This window comes from Guillardia theta (assembly GCF_000315625.1).
Source record: "Guillardia theta CCMP2712 unplaced genomic scaffold GUITHscaffold_7, whole genome shotgun sequence".
In the NCBI taxonomy this organism is placed as follows: Eukaryota; class Cryptophyceae; order Pyrenomonadales; family Geminigeraceae; genus Guillardia; species Guillardia theta.
In genome coordinates, this window is record NW_005434667.1 from 195,805 (window position 1) to 212,754 (window position 16,950).

The following is a 16,950-nucleotide window of genomic DNA, read 5'->3' on the forward strand; positions in this document are numbered from 1 at the left end:
AGAACGAGAGGAACCGTGTGGCAACCCACCCACTGACCTCTCCTCCTCCTCCTCCTCCTCCTCCTCCTCCTCCTCCTCCTCCTCCTCCTCCTCCTCCTCCTCCTCCTCCTCCTCCTCCTTCCTGTAAGCGCTGCTTTTACCAGGTGGTGTGAGGGAATCAACAGGGTGTGGAAAGGGTCGCCTGCCGTGCCACTCAAGCGTGAGTCTTAACTCTCTTCTTCTCCTCCTGTTGCTCTTCAAGATTGTCCTGCTCCTGCTCCAGCTCCTGCTTTCTCCTCCATCCTTCGTCGAGCTCTTCGCTGACGTCATGCCTGGGCCAGCAGCTCCGAAGCAGCTGGTGTACAGCAGAGAGGAGCTCGAGGGGATTCTGGTGAGGCAGAGTGGATGGGAACACACTGGCTTCGCTCACTGTGAGGCAGGATGGAATTCGGCGAGGAGGGCAGGGGAGCGGAGGAGCAGCAGTCCAAGACGGAGGAGGAGGTGGAGGAGGAAGAGGCATGGTCAGCAGTCTGTCCTCACATTAACGAGTATGCGCGAGCTCTGCATGTAATGTAGGCCTATCTTGTAGCTCTCTCTCTTCCTCACAGCAGGACAGCCGAGCCTAACTAGACCTCAGCTCCAGCTATCCCCCAGCAAAGGGCTTCCGCTCTTGGCATGGAGCAGAGAGCTTAACGGCGCTTGCTAACGGCCGTGAAGCCATCGTCGTCAGTCTTTGAGCTCTTGGTCTCATCCTTAGGAGCCGAGCGAGGCTGCAAGTTGAGCCGAGGACGCTCAGCAGGAGCAGCGGCCGGTCGATCCATCTGACGATCGTCTGGAGAGCAAGTCATCGACAGGAAGTAGACGAAGGTGACGAGAGGACAGGGGAGCAGGAAGGGAGGAGAGACGAGGATGGAAGTTGAAGTCGGAGCAAGGAATCGAAGGAAGGTTGACGAGAAACGAGAAGGAGCATGCTAGTCACCTGAGCGCCTCCAGCTGTCGCCTCCTCCGCCTCCTCCGCCTCCTCCGCCTCGAGAGCCCCACCGATCGTCTGCTCTTGGTCGATCTCCTCCAGGTCTATCGCCCATGGGGCGGTCGCCTCCTCTGTCGCTCCTCCAGCGATCGCCTCCTGGTCGGTCACCTCCTGCCCTGTCACCTCCTGCCCTGTCGCCTCCTCCCCAGCGATCTCCAGCAGGACGGTCACCACGGTCACCACGGTCGCCTCCTCCCCAGCGGTCTCCAGCAGGGCGATCGCCACGGTCTCCTGCACGATCGCCTCCTCCCCAACGGTCGGAGCCACGATCCATGGGAGGACGCTCGAGAACACCGCGTCCAGTCTCCCTGGGAGCAGCGGCAGGAGCAGTGTCCTTCTCTCTCCTCGCCTCGATCTCAGCCTCTCTCTGTTTCAAGGCACGAAGTCAACAAGAACGAAAACATCAGATAGCCATCTACCTGTCTCTGCTTCTCAGCCATGGCGTCCAAGCGAGCTCTTTCTTCCTCACGGATTCTTTTCTCTTCCTCCATCCTCCGGCGCTTTTCGGCTTCTTCAGCCTCCTTCCTTGCACGCTCTTCAGCTTCACGTTTCTCCCTCTCCTCCCTCTCCCTCTTCTTCCTCTCACGCTCCTTTCGCGTGCGCTCCCAGTGCTCGGCTTTGTCCCTCTCGTACTGGGCTTCACGGCGCTTGGTGATCATCTCCTCAAAGACGGACTTGTCAGGGATCATGCGGAGCATGCGCTGCTTGATCACGAGATCCTCCTCGTGCTTCTTCTTGTGGTTCTCGAGGAACTGTTTGCTCTCCACCTCCCATCGCAGCTTGTCATGCTCTTTCTGTTCTTCAAACACTTTTGCAAGGAGATCTCGTTCGTTCTCGCGACGAGCTCGCTCAAGATGGTCCATCTTGATGACCTGAGCCTGGATACGCTCCTCAGCCTCGCGCTTAAGCTTCTCTTCTTGCTCTTTTTTGGCTTTAATCAGCGCGTTCTTGTCGATGTTCTTCAACTCGTCATCGTCCAGCTCTTCAACACTCTTTCCGAGAGCATCGATGACGGCAGCATCTTTCTTGCCCTTGCCCTTCTTCTCTTCAGCCTTGAGAGCATCCACCTGCTCCTTGAGCCTCTTCTTCTCGGCGAGTTCTTTCTCCTCTCTCTCTTGCTGCAGCTTGGCCTCTTCGCGACGGCGCTTGTCTTCTTCCTTGCGCTTCTCCTCGTACGTTCGGCGTTCTTCTTCTTCTTGCTTCCTCTTCCGATCCTCCTCCATGGCTTTGAGGTGCATCTCACGCTCCAGCGTCTCTTTGCGCTCTTCGATCTGCATGCGCCGGGAGGACATCATCTTCCTTTCGTCCTCAAGCCTCTCAGCCAACTGCTTGAGGGCCTCCACCTTCTGAGATCGCATCTGCTCCTTCAAATCCTTCTGGATGATGTCCAGTGTGAACTGCAGTCCCTTGGCAAAGTTGGCAAGCTGTGACCGACAGTTCTCGCTCTCCAGACCCTTGTCTCCGAGGTTAAGAGTCCCGTTCTTGTGGTCGAGACGAACAACTGCTTGATTCTTGGCCACAGCTTCCACAATGAATTTCTCACAGTCGTGGAGAGACATGAAGTCAGCAAGCTTGGCGAAGTCAGCTATACGCATGGTGACATACACTTGAGAGAGCTGCTGGATCAGCTTCAAGAGGACAACCTTCTTGAGAGGATGGAGGTACTTCTTCAGTTCCTCTGACTTCTCTACAAAAGCAAACATGGGCTTCATCTGCTCGCCGAGGTGGAGAGGGTCAAAGTCACCCTCCAACACGTTGAAGAGATCCACCAACTCAGGGTAAGCCGAGGTGTTCATGTTCTTCGCGACAACGTCTGAGAGAATGGATCGACGCTGGGGAACGTTGTTGTGACCTACCAACGCTGCCATGCGAATCTGCTTGTCCTTCTCAGGATCGAAATCAACATCTTGCTGCTTGATTGCTGGGGGGGGCACAGACACAGCTCCAAGCAAAACCTTCGATGCCAGGCTCCTGAGCTGAGCTTGGGCTTGTTCCTTGGTCATATCACCCTTGGAGACCTCACGATTGAGTTGCCTTTCGCTGAGGTGGAAGATCCTTTGCATTGCGCAGGCATGGAACAAGTAGTTCTCAGAAACCCAGAAGACCTGAAGAAAAGTTAGTAAGTACAGTGGGAGAAGAGCATTCGAGCACTTGAAGTACCTGAGCGAGTTTGTCGTAGTAGTTCATCATGACCTTGCTCTTCTGTGCCTTACGATTGGATGGATGGGACAACACGTTGTGCAGATCCTCCTACGATCACATTAAGCACAAGCACAGTGGGAAATAGAGCATGGAACTGACCGCCGACTCGAATGCAAGTTGCCAGAGTTCAAGCTGGGTTGCTGCGTTCAACTGAGCAGCTCTGATCTCCAACCTCAAACGAAGGCCAGACTCGGTCTGTGCAGAGAACTGGCTGATTTGTGACATGTTTAAGTGAGTCTTGAGGAGCTCTTTCAACCTGGACACAAGTAAATACTCAACGAATCGACCTTTCCGCTAGAACACCTTCGAAATTCAACTTTGCGCTTGTAGTTGACACAGAAAGCAAAAGTCTTCTTTGCAGTATCCTGGTGAACAGTATCAGGCTAACCATTCAAATGCTGGGAAAAAAATAACATCTTCACACTTACAGCATAAAGCTCTTCCAGCTTCTGATTGTTCTTCAAAACCTCAAGGCAGGTTCTGTAGCTTTCCCACAAGAAACGGAGCCAACGAACATAGTTGTCCCTGTCCGCTCTTCCTGTGTCGCTCAGGTCGCAAGTGAGAACAGACAGCATCATTGTCTCTGGCGTCTCATCAGCTTCCAAATCTTGAAGAGAAGCAACGGCTTCTGCTCCAAGGCCCGCCTTCTCTTCAGCTTCTCGCACAGCGCGTTCGCCATCACCGATGAATGAAGTAACGACCTTGAGGATCGACTCTGGCCCCTGCGAGGCGTTCTGAGCGATTTGACGGTACTGAATGAGCCCTTCCTTGGCTCTCTTCGTCTCTCGTGCCTCTGTGCAGAGCGAGAGGAACTTCTTGAGAATATCCTCCAGAGTCGCTGTCCATGTGCGGTGACGTTTGGGCTTGATCACAGTCTCCAAGACATCGAGGGCAGCAGATTTCTGGCCAACACCAATGAGCTCTGTAGATAAAACGATTAGCGCCCTTGTCAACGCTATGCACTATGGATGGCATCACCTTCAGCACGCTTCAGCGCATTCTCTGGCTTTTGGAAGTAGGTAGTAGACATCTCGGATCAGACTTTCTGACCTAGATGGCTTCCACTGAAACACAAGGCACGTCAGAGATGTTTTCAGATAGAAACACTGTCAGCCAATCAAGCCGTTCATGTAAATGTGCAGTTATATGTTCATATCTTTCTGCTCGTTAGGGATGAACATGAATATTTACATGGGCCTGCCCCTTTCATTCGTTCCTCGGAAACCAAGTATTCTTCAAGCCCTGTCGAAACATGCCTTCCATACAACTACCTCCCTCATATCATCCTACTACAACAGGTACTCATGATTCTGCATTGACAGCATTCGTACACTTCACCTCCCTGCCTACGTCTTTCACATCCTCATCGTACCTCCCTCCATGTCTTCACTCCACGTAACACTCTGATAGAGACCTCTGCTTTCCCCGTCTCAGCCACACGCATGAATCTATCTCCTCCCTACTCTTCCTCTTCATCGCTGCTATTGATTCTTCCGCCATCACCCCCTCCGCTTCTAGTCAGCTGCATCTGATATTTGCCATAGCCGCCGCAGGGGGTGACGAAGCAGCTAGTACTTTTGGAGAACACATTCATGAACTTTCTTTGGGTTTCTCCGTCCAAAGCAGGAACTTTCTCCAGGAAAGAGTATGAGTCAGTAGGAACTTTTCAAGGGCGCTTATATTTTTTTTCCTCCTCCACGCTCGTGTGGGTAGTAGGGGTGTAAAATATTGTTTGTAAAAATTACCATAAAATTAAAATAAATTGTAAAAAAAGGGATCTGTATGATCATTTGACTTATAAATAAGTACCAAAAAGCAAACTCTGATACATTGACAACAACAATCAATACATTTATTAATAAATAAAAATATATTTGATAGCACTTTTCTTCGGTATAATAGATATATTACTAAAAGGTTTTATCTTTCTATTTCGGCGACCCTTGTCCTCACAGTAGTGTTGCAGTGCCGACGGGTGCGGCTGTCCGGCGCCCCGGCCCGGCGGCCCCGCCGCCCACAGTGCCAAACCGGGCCGTGGCCGGGGCGCGCCGGGGGCCGGGCTACAGGAGATCTTGATGACTGGAACGCCGCGTTGGTATGCGAGTGATCAGTGATTCACTCAGTCCCATGACGGCGGTCGCCGCACACTGGACCGCACACTGGGATAATAATCCTCCCAACGTGGCCCACCTTGAAAGCTCGAAAAACGATCATCCGATGATCGGAGGCCCCCGTCACTGCAACGCCACTGTCCCATGAACGACTCCGTGTCAGGCTCCGCCTACTAACGGCCGCCCCAGTCAGTCCTGGCAGTGACGGTGCCGGGGCCCGGCGGGCCGGCACTAAGTTACCGGCGGTGGGTCACCGGCACCGCCGCCGGGCTGGCCGCCGGGGCCGGGCCGGGGCGGCCCGTGTACCGTTCGTAGTTCAATCTGCAACGGAAAAGAAACGGCCATTGAGCCGTCTGCACGTGAAGAGCGCAATGAGAAGTCTAGCAAACGACACGATGACAATGCGGCGACAGAAGGAGCAGGAGCAGGAGCAGGAGCAGGAGCAGGAGCAGGAGCAGGAGCAGGAGCAGGAGCAGGAGCAGGAGACAATCAGAGGAAGAAAGGGAAGAAAAGCAAAGAAGGAAGACGGGAGGATATTACTTGGGGATGTCAAGGCTGAAATCGATTTGGGTGTGCTATGAAGTGTCGTATAATAGAGGCTGAGGTTTACAATAGTATGTTAGAAAGGATGTAGAACAAAAGTGGGTACATACAATGAAAAGAATAAGTTGGTAGAAGATATGTAGAACAGAAGTTGAAATTGTTTGATACACGCAGAACAGCAATGGAAATCGATGCTGTTAGAGAAGTTGTACGAAATCAGAGAATCAATCTATTTTGAGAACAATTGTTTTCAACCAAGTTGTAGGTTTGATTACTGACGAACATAGTAAAGCTTCTCTCATTCTCACTTCCTGAACATTCTTCTTGTACCTGACAGTCAACGCAGCCGGACACTCAACATGGGTCGTCCTCATGCCAAGAGGGCTAAGCCCATCATGCAACAAGGGCCTTCGACAGCCCAGAAGCTGATAGCGAAGAAGCGAGGGACTCGACAGCTGCGTGAGAAGCCTCGCAGTGTCGATGACGTCTCGAGGACGAACAAGAAAGACAATCTCAACCATTCGGGTCAGAGGTCGAGGGCGACGGTGAAGAGGCTCTTGATGTACCGCGAGAAGGCTCCTGAAGTCCGCGTGCGCCCGGAGTCAGCGATGAGACAAGCAAAGGTGGCGCCGAACAGAAGGTGGTTTGGGAACACGAGGGTGATCGGACAGAACGAGCTGGCGCACTTCAGAGAGGAGCTGCAGAACAAAATCAACGACCCATACACGGTCCTGCTCAAGGGCAAGAAACTGCCCATGTCCCTCCTCACCGACTCCGCCAAGGTCAAGTCGGTGAAGATGCTGGATGTGGAGCCATTCGAGGAGACGTTCAGCAAGGGGAGGAAGAGGAAGAGGCCAAAACTTGCGTCCGCAGACCTTAGCGAGATGCTGGCGAAGGCGGACGAGGCGAAGGAGGGGTACGACGAGAACAAGGACTCGAACATAGAGGAGCTGCACGAGTACTCCGAGGCTGCTAGGGAGAATATCTTCATGAAAGGGCAGTCGAAAAGAATCTGGGCGGAGCTTCACAAGGTGATAGACTCCTCCGACGTGATCGTGCAAGTTCTCGACGTCAGGGACCCCATGGGGACCAGGTGCAAGTACGTGGAGACGCTGCTCAAGGGAGCGAACAAGCGGCACAAGCATCTCGTCCTCCTCCTCAACAAGTGCGACCTCGTCCCGACGTGGGTCACCGCCAGGTGGATCAAGCTGCTGTCGGCCGAGTACCCCACCCTTGCATTCCACGCCTCCATCAACAACCCCTTCGGCAAGGGAGCGCTGATCCAGCTGCTGCGGCAGTTTGGCGTCCTCCACAGCGACAAGAAGCAGATCAGCGTCGGGTTCTTCGGGTACCCCAACGTGGGCAAGAGCTCGGTGATCAACACGCTGAGGAAGAAACGCGTCTGCAAGGCTGCGCCGATGCCAGGAGAGACCAAAGTCTGGCAGTACGTGACGCTCTTCCGAGGGATCTACCTGATCGACTGCCCTGGGACTGTCTATGGGACCAAGGATGACGACATGACGACTGTGATGAAGGGAGTTGTTCGAGTTGAGAACATCGACATGCCTTCCCAGGTGGAACTTTCTCCTCTGCTCTGCTCTGCTCTGCTCTGCTCTGCTCTGCTCTGCTCTGCTCTGCTCTGCTCTGCTCTGCTCTGCTCTGCTCTGCTCTGCTCTGTCACTTCCTCCCATTTCTTCCCTTCCTCTGTTGCATGCAATGCCTCTTTTCCTTTCTCCTCCTCCTGCTCCTCTCCCTTGCCTCTTTTGCTGCACCTCCTCCCCTCTACAGTTTCTTCGATTGCGTCTGAACAGCAGGGCAGTATGTCCCAGGTGTGCTTGCGAAGGTGAAGAAGCAGTACGTCGCTCGTCACTACGGTCTCGCGGATTGGAAGGACGCGGAGGATTTCCTCGAGAAGTTGTCGCGCAAGTTTGGGAAGCTCCTGAAAGGAAACGAGCCTGTGAGATGGAGGAGAGAGGAAGGCGAAGGGAAGAGAGAAGATGAGGAGTGACAAGAGGAGATGTTGAGGGAAAGCGGGAAGGAGGAGGAGGAGGAGAGCGGGCAGGAGGGGTAAACGAGGAGAGGGAGGAGGAGGAGGGGGGGGAGGAGGAGGGGGAGGAGGAGAAAGGTGTTTCTGACCAAGTGTCAATGCTTCAGGACGTGGAGACGACTAGCAAGATGGTTCTCAACGATCTGATCCGCGGGAAGTTGCCATGGTTCGAAGAGCCTCCCAGCGCTCCTGAGCAAGGATTCTCCTATCAGAAGAAGGACTTGAGGTTACTGAGGAGGAGGAGGAGGAGGAGGAGGAGGAGGAGGAGGAGGAGGAGGAGGAGGAGGAGATGTGTTGGTCTTATTGGACGACAGGCCTCAAGAAGTCAAGGACAAGGAGGAGCAGCTTAAGGAAGCAAGTCGGCCGTCAGAGCTGCAGGAGGCGAAGATGGCAAAGGAGAAGGCGAAGGGAAAGAAGGAAGAAGTTTTGCAGGAGGAAGAAGAGAAGGCAGCCGAAGTGGAGGAGGAGGAAGAGGCAGAGGAGGACGACGAGGACGAAGAGGAGGAGGAGGAGGAGGCTGGAAGGGTGATGCCAGTCAAGCAGCGTCTGAGCAAGATTCTTTGCTCGCACAGGTGGTTTGAATGATCTTGTTGTGACGGGGAGGGTGAGGGTGAGGAGGAGGAGGAGGAGGAGGAGGAGGAGGAGGATGAAAATGTAGAGGAGGAGGAAGAGGAGGAAGAGGAGGAAGAGGAAGAGGAGGAAGATGAGGAGATGCTGAAATCTCATCAGGTACGACCATGACGACATGACCCGAGGAGATGCCGACTTGCCGGAGGACTCAGATTCAGCGGTGGACTCAGACGATCTCTCTGAGCGTGAGGAGGAGGAGGACGGGGAGGAGGAGGATGGAGCAGGAGGGTCGGTGAAGGGGGAGGAGGACGAGGACGAGGACGAGGACGGATCTGGGTCCGAGATCTCCCTGAACGACTGCGAGGATAGCGAGCAAGACTCAGAAGTTGATGAGGACGCGGCAGCGGAGGCAGCATGGGCGGAGATGGAGCTGCATGCGGAGAACGAGGAGGAGGGAGCAGCTCCGCTGCCTCTCAAGGCTCAGGGGGTGGACAAGAAGAAGATCAACAGAACCCTCCTGCGAAGGAGGAGGAAGGCAGCGCAGGTAGAGCTCGCATGCCTAAGGAGGGGGAGGGTGAGGAGGAGGAGGAGGGACAGGAGGACGAGAAAGAAGAGAGCAGAGTGAAGGCTGGGGAGGGTAGGAAGTTGTTGTTTGATGAATGTGGGAACAATTTCGGAGGCAGGAGGAGGAGCAGTGGCAGGAGGAGGGGCGGGACGAGGACGAGGACGAGGACGAGGACGAGGACGAGGACGAGGACGAGGACGAGGACGAGGACGAGGACGAGGACGAGGACGAGGGGGGGGGACGAGGACGAGGACGAGGGGGGGGACGAGGGGGACGACGAGGACGAGGACGAGGGGGGGGACGAGGACGAGGGGGAACTGACGAGTGTGACAGAAGGCGGAGGGGAAGGACAAGTCGTGGGCCGGAAAGATCAGCTCGAAGCCCAAGAGACACGCGCATCTCTCACAGATGCTCGACAAGAACATCGACCCCGAAGATTGTCCCGCCTATGGCAAGAGACCAAAACCTGGAAGGTGATGCCTCCTCCTCCTCCTCCTCCTCCTCCTCCTCCTCCGCTACATCCTCTTCACCCTCCATGTCGTCGTCGTCGTCCTGTTGTCGCTTCTTCCTTCTGCTCCTGATTCTTCTGCTCTTCCTGCTGCTGCTCCTCCTCCTCCTCGTCCTCCTCCTCCTCCTCCTCCTCCTCCTCCTCCTCCTCCTCCTCTTTCTCCTTCAGCCACTGCTCCTGCATTAGTAGCTCCTCCTACTCCCCCTCCCCCTCCCTGTCCTCCTTCTCCCTGTTCTCCTCCTCTCCTTCTCTCTCTCCTTGTCCTCCTCCTCCTCCTGCTGTCCCGGCTCGTCCTATCTCCCTCCTCACTCGAGTTTCTGCAGGCACGTGAACAAGAAGCGCAAGGTCGGAAAGCACTTTTATGACGAGGTTGACGTCAAGGGGAAGAGGAAGAAGAAGGGAAGAGACTAAGAGGTGGGGAGGGAGCAGGAGCAGGAGAGGGAGAGATACAGTGAGAGCAAGATGGAGGAAGAGATGAAGAGCAACAGAGAAAGAGGCAACACATGTAACATTTCTTCAAACTTTAACAAAAAAACTTCTTGCAGAGAAAAGAAGGAAAGAGGGGTTTGCCAATAAACAAGGAAAGAACATCGAATCGCATTCCCCACACCCTCATCTCTTGTTGAACTGTGCGGAGAACAATCTTTTTACCTGCAATCCCATCAAATCCCGTCGTCCTCTTCATTCTACCCACACGCCCCCCTCCCCCTCTGCTCCTGCTCCTGCCCTTGCTCCTCCATTCCCCTTGTTTTCTCCTCCCTCGCTCCCTCGCTCCCTCCTCCCTCTACTCTCACCTCGATCGCCGTCAACGCCTGAGCCGTGCCCATGTTGCTCACTCCCGCTCGTGGCGTCACAGCCCTGCCTCCTCCTTACCCTCTTCATCAGCGCTACTGGCAGACGCACCTGACGGACTTGGCAGGGGAGGAGGCGGCGGCGCACATGGCGGTGCGAAGTCGATCAGACCAGCTGCTGCCATCGCGCTGGGAGGGAGTGAGACCCTGGTCGACAGCCTTGAGCTCTGTCGCTCGTTCCTCCAGGCAGGTCACTTCCATCGAGTTGTAGAGCTGCCAGGAAGGTGAGGAGAAGAGCTGGAGGAGAGTGATGGAGGCGGAGCAGAAGAGGAAGTTGAGATGGAGAGAGAAGAGCAGGGTAGGAAGGAATGAAGTTCAGAAGTTCAAGGAGGGAGAGGAGGAAGAGGAAGAAGAGAGGAAGAGAGGAGCAAAGAGAGGAGGAGGAGGAGGAGGAGGAGGAGGAGGAGGAGGAGGAGGAGGAGGAACGGAAAGTTTTCACCTGTGCGCACAGACCGAAGGCATGGGAGAAGAAAGATTGGACGGTATAGATGGGAGAAAAGTGCTTCGACGAATACCTGTAGACTAGGTGACCGAGCATATGTAGACGTTTCAAGAACCTGATGGTCAGAGCATAACAGTCCGGAACTTTCCCTCCCATCCACGCCTGCTGCTCCAACCCGTTCTGATCGGGACCCGAACCCTCCTGTCGGGAAGCCCTGTCAGGTCTAAGAGGAGACCCAGAGAAGCAGCAGGAGGGAGGAGTAGGAAGATGAGAAGATGGCAGCACGTTCAGCAAAGCGAAGGAGCAAGGAGGAGGAGGAGGTGGTGGAGGAGAAGTTTCAGCAGCAGCAGCAGGATCGACCTCAACAGGCCCAACAGGAGCCAGGAAGGGGAGGATGCCCTGCCCATTGCTCGAGACGCCCTCAGGGAACAAGACGACAGGCCCGCTGAGGCTGCTCTTGCTGTTCGCCACCACATGGGAGATACTCTCCAACCCCCTCCTGTCGGCGATGGAAGGGAAGCCGACGATGAGGCGGATGGCGCCGAGGGGTCCTGTCCTCAGCACCTTCCCCACTGACTTGCCCTTGTCCTGGACAGGGAACACGAAGACGGGGGAGAAGCGGAAGCAGAGGTAGAGGACGTCTACGTAGGAGCAGAGAGTGGAGAGGAGGATCGACCCTGAGCTGGCGCTCTTCAACGGAGGCCATCCAGTCTGCTTCGCCCCTGCTCGTGAGACAGTCACTGTCTTCTTCTTGGGATACCCAGCGGGGATCCACCAAAACCTGGGAGGGCAAGTAGTGAGGATCGAGGAGGAGGAGGATATCGGAAATAAGTCACCCGAGGAGGAGGAGGAGGAGGCGACAGCAGACGACATCGACGATCCTGATCATCGGCCGCCGCAGGAATGCAATAGGGAGCAGCTCGAAGATGCTCCTGACCAGGATGAAGAGGAGGAATAGGATCGCACAGACTGGGAACTTAACGAGGCCCAGACACAATCCGATGAGACCCCTGAAGACTTTGAGTAGGATGTTCTTGGGGCGTACAACCTGTGATGCAGGTTTCAGGTAGGGAAGGTCATGTCATCCTGATAACCACCACATGCGATTCAATCTTTGACCCTGACAAGAATCTCTCGTGCTTTCCTATCCCACATCCTCCTCGTCCTCGTCCTCGTCCTCGTCCTCGTCCTCGTCCTCCCTCCTCTTCCCTCACCTTCTCCGGCATGAACGGCATGATGCCGCTCGCCGGATCCTCGAAGCTCCTGAACTTCTCCATGCTGTCGGCCGCCTTGCCACCACTATGCTGTAACGGAAAAGTAACCACTTTTGTAACCGATGAACGGAAATTGATAACGATTCTGTAACGCATTGTAACCTTCAGCGAGCGAGCGCAATGCAGGCTTGGCCAGGGCATTGGGAGAACAGATGAAGAAGGCGAGAGAGATGAGAGACGAGGGTGAGTGAAGGGAGTTGGAAGAGTGAATGAGAGAAGGAAGTTGAGAGGAGCTTGATACGAAGACAAAGAGAAGAGACATCTCGTCAACCCTGTTATCGCTATGTCAACGAGGATCTACCTCGGTGTAATCTGGTTCTTCGTGGCTATGGAAATCAAGCAAAGTTGCTCAACAACGGCGGATGTTTGGATCTCTAAGAATAATGGAATAGCAGCGAGGGCAACCTTTCAGGCTCGCAAGTCTCATCGTTGGCTGCGATTGCGTGGCGGGATGCCGAATGTAGGCATGGAAAATTGGACCAGGTTCAGTAAATACACATCAGCATATTCTTTGAAAATTGTTTTTCTCCTCTTCGTTCTCTTTCTTCAGCATCGCAAAGCTGACGGATCTGATCGCAGTGACTGGGATCGCGAATGTTGGAATGAATCGAACCCGAACATAACGAGCCCATTGTTTGTCCCCAAGGTGGGTCTTAGAGAGAGATTCTCTTGCCAAGGACCAGCATGTAACGAGGCCCATCTTGCAGGGGAACTGGACGGAAGAAGACTTTGAGAAGGCCAGGAAGTAAATTTGACTGCATGTTTTTGAGCACTGTCTGAGGTCGGTCCCCTCAGCGACCCTCGTCATCAGAACGAGTTGTGTCAGTACATGATCAAAAGAGAATACGAAAGATTGAACGGCAAGTTCTTGCTGGCAGTGCATCATGCTCGTTGCTAACAGTATTATCGCAGGTATTCCTCACAGTTATGACCCGAACAAGGAAGATCCGTGGTTCGGTGGGTGCTCGTGCTGTTTCGCAGCCACGACGAAATCAGTTTGTGATTGTGAGGTTTGAAGGGGTACGAGGCGAAGGGGGACCAGAAGTGTTTGGGGATGATCCTTTTTCGGGAGTGAGTTAGGTAACAAGCTCCCGGACTGATGCTGACCCTTTGCAGCTTCCTGGTAGATCCAACCAGTCCCTCAGGGAGGATCCCAAGTATCGCAAATATCTGCAGGGCCTGGCATGGCATGTGAGTGTTTGCCTCGGAACCAACTCCGTCTGCTCTTAGGGATCCGGATGTCGTGCCGTGGAATGTGACCTAACGATGCAGGCCAACAACACAGTGGATGAGTTTCGAGCGATAGAGCTGATGACGGCCCTTGCAACGCTGCAAGAGTTACAAGTGTGTTCAATCCGTGTATGATGTCAACCCTCATTCAATCTCTCATAGATTTACGATTTTGAGAAACCCGTCAAAGAGCTTTTCCCTCTAAGGTACCGTGCCATCAATGTTTCACTCTTCATCATTCTGACATGTGTAAAGGGACGACGAGTATAAAGGACCTCAGTTCCGCAGCCAGGAACAACGGGAAGCAGGTTTGTGGCAGCATGTCGTCCCTTCCTACCATCTGACGTGGCTCGGACGCAGCTGCTGCTCTCCTTTACAAGGCCATCACAACCTTCCTCGGACCTGAGTACCCTCCCTTGGAGATCGACTTCATGGAGCAATGCATAGAAGATACTTTTGACGATTCGCAGTAACTGCTTCAGCCTCCTGTGCTGCTCCTCATCCTCCTACGGGTGAACCAAGAAGCCGTGCAATGAGCCTGAAACGGTCATGCCTGATTGGTCCAAGCACTGAACGTTTGAACTTTATGCTTGTACTTGTCAATCCCTGAGATACATCAAGAGGGAAACTTAAATCTGACAGTATTGAAATGGAATGATCGATCTTCTCCAAATCAAGCATCTGCTAGTCCCACTTTCTCCAATTTCCCAGTTCTGATTGTGAGCACCGGAGAGCACATGGCTGGCACAGCTCAGCAGATCTTGACCAACCAACAATCATGACAAGATATACTCTTGCACTGTGTGTGGATTCTAGTTCATCCAGAGCTCACAAAGCTGCCATGGAAGTCTCCCGATGTATCCAAGGAGGGATAGCTGAGGAACAGAATCAATTTATGCCGCCTGACGCAAACAGCTCCTGAGATAATCGACGCAGCTTTCCCTCCTGCCAGCAAAACTTTAGAACAGGGCACTGCATCGGCACACGCAAAACAACTTGTTTCTCATAGCCAACCTCAGCGGTGTGTAACCATACATGTTTGGTGATCTGTTTGCTAAGAATGAGACTTGATAATGAGAATGGTAGAGATATCGAGGACCTGTAATCCGCGTTGTTTTCTACGAGTATCTTCAAACATTCCAAATTTCCCAGTGCAGCGGCATAATGAGCAGGGGAGCTGAGAGACTTGTCCTGGGAAGATACACTGCCCTTATTCATGACGAGCTCAGTCAACTTCTTGACATCCCCTCGTTCTGCAGCGACATGCAACTCTGATTTCTGAAAGATGGTATCCCATCTCTCATTGGATGACGACATCGCTTGTCGGGAGGCGACCTGATCAACTACAAACCGTCGATCCGATGCTCAATTCTATCCCGACGATGCTTGTTCCTCCTGTCCTCCTCGTCTCCTTCTCCTTCCTCCACTTGCCCGACTTCCTTCAACACAGCTCGTCCCTCTGCTCCTCTTCCTCTGCCTCTGCCTCTGCCTCTGCCTCTGCCTCTGCCTCTTCCTCTCTCTCTCTCCCCTTCCTCTCACTCGAAAAATTTCTTCACCTGCCACTCATCCACATGCATCTAGGAAAAGGGGGTAGTTTGAGTTATTCAGGGGGGTAGTTTTGGTATCTGAGGGGGTGGGGGTAGCCCATTGTTCTGGAAAATGGCCAGCACGAGAGCTGGGGAGATGATGTGGAGAGAGAGGGGGGGGGGGGGGAGGAAGACGAACAGGAGGAGGACGAGGCGGATTCAGCTCACAGCAAGATTCTTGTGTTTGTGTTTGTATGAATCAAATTGGAAGCAGAATCAGGAGCAGGAGCAGGAGCAGGAGCAGGAGCAGGAGCAGGAGCAGGAGCAGGAGCAGGAGAATGGCTAGCAAGAAATCACAGATGAGGTCCTTGATTGATTGACATAGGAAGGATTATGATTTTTAATGCCGTGATGCGTTTCATGTTCATGAGCTCACTTCACGATGAACAGCACAAGAACCATGGCTGATAGCAGCGAATACTCGGCAGTTGCTACTGATGAAAACGTCAAGGAGCTTGTCTTGCAAGAGGGAGAAGATATTGATTACAGGATTGTATTTGGTTTCTACTTGCTCGCAGATATCAGTAAGACCATCTGTGCATTGCTAAGTTCCGCAGCGACTAAATGTTTGCTTCAGTCTTCGTCTTGTTGTTTTTGTTCGCACGAAAAGATGGATACTGGGTGGTTGTAGCGCCCTTCCTTCCTCTTACATTCTGGATGGGTATGAAGGTACAGCAACCCGAATCTCTTTAACTTAGTGATGATGGTATTTTCACAGGTGAAGAACCAATTGGAAAATCAAAAGAAAAAAGTAAAACAGAATGACTATGCCTATAGCCATCTTCAAATCTTTATGAAGACAGCTTGATTGGTTTTGATGTATTGTAATTTAAAGCAGTTCCTTGCATCTGCGAACTGAAACGATTTACTTTGTTAAGATTGAAGAGAGAAGAGCAGCAAGAATGAATTTCAATGTCTCACCAAACATCAGGTCGTCTTGGGCTGAATATGCTCGATTGAGGATGAGGATCTTCTCATCTTGTCTCACTGCTTTCCATCTAAGATTATTCGCCTGCTATCAGCATCAGCTCCCTCACGCCCCCGTACAGTAAAACTCACTGTTGGGCCCTCGACCAATCCAGAATTTTCAAGAGCATCTATCCTACGAAGCAGCGAAGCGCAAACGTCGACGGTCCATGGTCTGGAAGAAGACAGGATCATGTCCACGAAACTGCAGCAGCTCGTTCACATGTCTCGAGGTTGTGTGTAGCTTCGTGTCACGTTGACTTGCCCCGGCTCTTGCATCAACGGGACATGTGCCGGGGTCGCAGATGTCTTGCTCTCCTTGTGGCTGATCTCTGACAAGTTGATCTCATCTCCTCCCAGTCGACAACCGAAGACTATCACAACATACCTCCCGGTAAGTTGAAAGATGCCGGCGCTGCACCGAAAACTTGTTCGAGTTCTGCATTGAACTCGTCGACGGCATCGTAGCCATGCACGCTCTTCGTCCTGCCATCGTCTGCTGACGACTCCATCCATCTCACAGCCATGTCCGGCAACTCTCCTCGCGCTAAAACTCTTCCTCTCACTGTTCTTCCTCCTCTCATCCAGCCCATCATTCGCCATGCCTTGAGCATTTCTTGTTATGAGGTAGAATACCACAGGGGGTGGGGTACTAAAAGGGATTCGAGGGGGTGGGAGCGCAATTGAAATTGAAATAAACCAGACCCGCCTCTGTGATATATTTAGGAAATATTGAAAGGCAGAAAAATTTGTTAACAAATATCTAGGGCAGCGAAACCTCGATCAAAGATGGCTGAAATGCCGCACACCTGAAGCTGCGGGCCTGGGCCATGCAGTCGGGAGGAGGCGAACTGGTGAGAGTGGGATGTGATGACAGAGGAGGAGAAAGGAGGGAGGAAGGATGAGAGAGGAGGAAGGATGAGAGAGGACGGAGGACGGAGGACGGAGGAGGGGGAGGGGGGGGAGGAGGAGCGAGCAGCGAGCAGCGAGGAGAGAGCGAGGCGAGGAGAGGAGGAAGAGGAGAGAGGAGAGAGGAGAGAGGAGGA

The 16,950-nt window shown here is 53.3% G+C and overlaps 5 protein-coding genes across 5 annotated transcripts; 2 read left to right on the forward strand and 3 right to left on the reverse strand.

Moving 5' to 3' along the window:
• Positions 1-496: 496 nt before the first annotated feature.
• GUITHDRAFT_161086 (translation initiation factor 3, subunit A) lies at positions 497-4,241 on the reverse strand (the record flags this gene model as incomplete). Its single annotated transcript, XM_005839744.1, has 8 exons — positions 497-811; positions 959-1,376; positions 1,429-3,114; positions 3,170-3,259; positions 3,311-3,467; positions 3,515-3,576; positions 3,640-4,133; positions 4,190-4,241. The coding sequence occupies 8 exons, from the start codon at positions 4,239-4,241 to the stop codon at positions 669-671; spliced, it is 3,102 nt and encodes a 1,033-aa protein (XP_005839801.1). The 3' UTR covers positions 497-668.
• A 1,970-nt stretch (positions 4,242-6,211) lies between these two features.
• On the forward strand, positions 6,212-9,966 carry GUITHDRAFT_161087 (hypothetical protein; the record flags this gene model as incomplete). Its single annotated transcript, XM_005839745.1, has 7 exons — positions 6,212-7,439; positions 7,685-7,822; positions 8,020-8,138; positions 8,227-8,484; positions 8,642-9,026; positions 9,381-9,520; positions 9,879-9,966. Exons 1-7 carry the CDS (start codon positions 6,225-6,227, stop codon positions 9,964-9,966), a joined length of 2,343 nt encoding a protein of 780 aa, XP_005839802.1. The 5' UTR covers positions 6,212-6,224.
• Positions 9,967-10,442: 476 nt separating this feature from the next.
• GUITHDRAFT_133253 (hypothetical protein) lies at positions 10,443-12,125 on the reverse strand (the record flags this gene model as incomplete). Its single annotated transcript, XM_005839746.1, has 5 exons — positions 10,443-10,619; positions 10,846-10,921; positions 10,964-11,629; positions 11,685-11,896; positions 12,063-12,125. 5 exons carry the CDS (start codon positions 12,123-12,125, stop codon positions 10,443-10,445), a joined length of 1,194 nt encoding a protein of 397 aa, XP_005839803.1.
• A 390-nt stretch (positions 12,126-12,515) lies between these two features.
• On the forward strand, positions 12,516-13,313 carry GUITHDRAFT_150449 (hypothetical protein; the record flags this gene model as incomplete). Its single annotated transcript, XM_005839747.1, is given in 8 exon segments — positions 12,516-12,605; positions 12,702-12,768; positions 12,830-12,867; positions 12,918-12,982; positions 13,035-13,079; positions 13,141-13,194; positions 13,206-13,208; positions 13,241-13,313. Coding segments are annotated over 8 exon segments (377 nt in total), but the record flags the coding sequence as incomplete, so codon positions are not given.
• A 1,997-nt stretch (positions 13,314-15,310) lies between these two features.
• Positions 15,311-16,431, reverse strand: GUITHDRAFT_101277 (hypothetical protein; the record flags this gene model as incomplete). The annotated part of the gene is made up of 5 exons (XM_005839748.1): positions 15,311-15,372; positions 15,860-15,950; positions 15,998-16,079; positions 16,128-16,236; positions 16,293-16,431. The coding sequence occupies 5 exons, from the start codon at positions 16,429-16,431 to the stop codon at positions 15,311-15,313; spliced, it is 483 nt and encodes a 160-aa protein (XP_005839805.1).
• Positions 16,432-16,950: the final 519 nt, after the last annotated feature.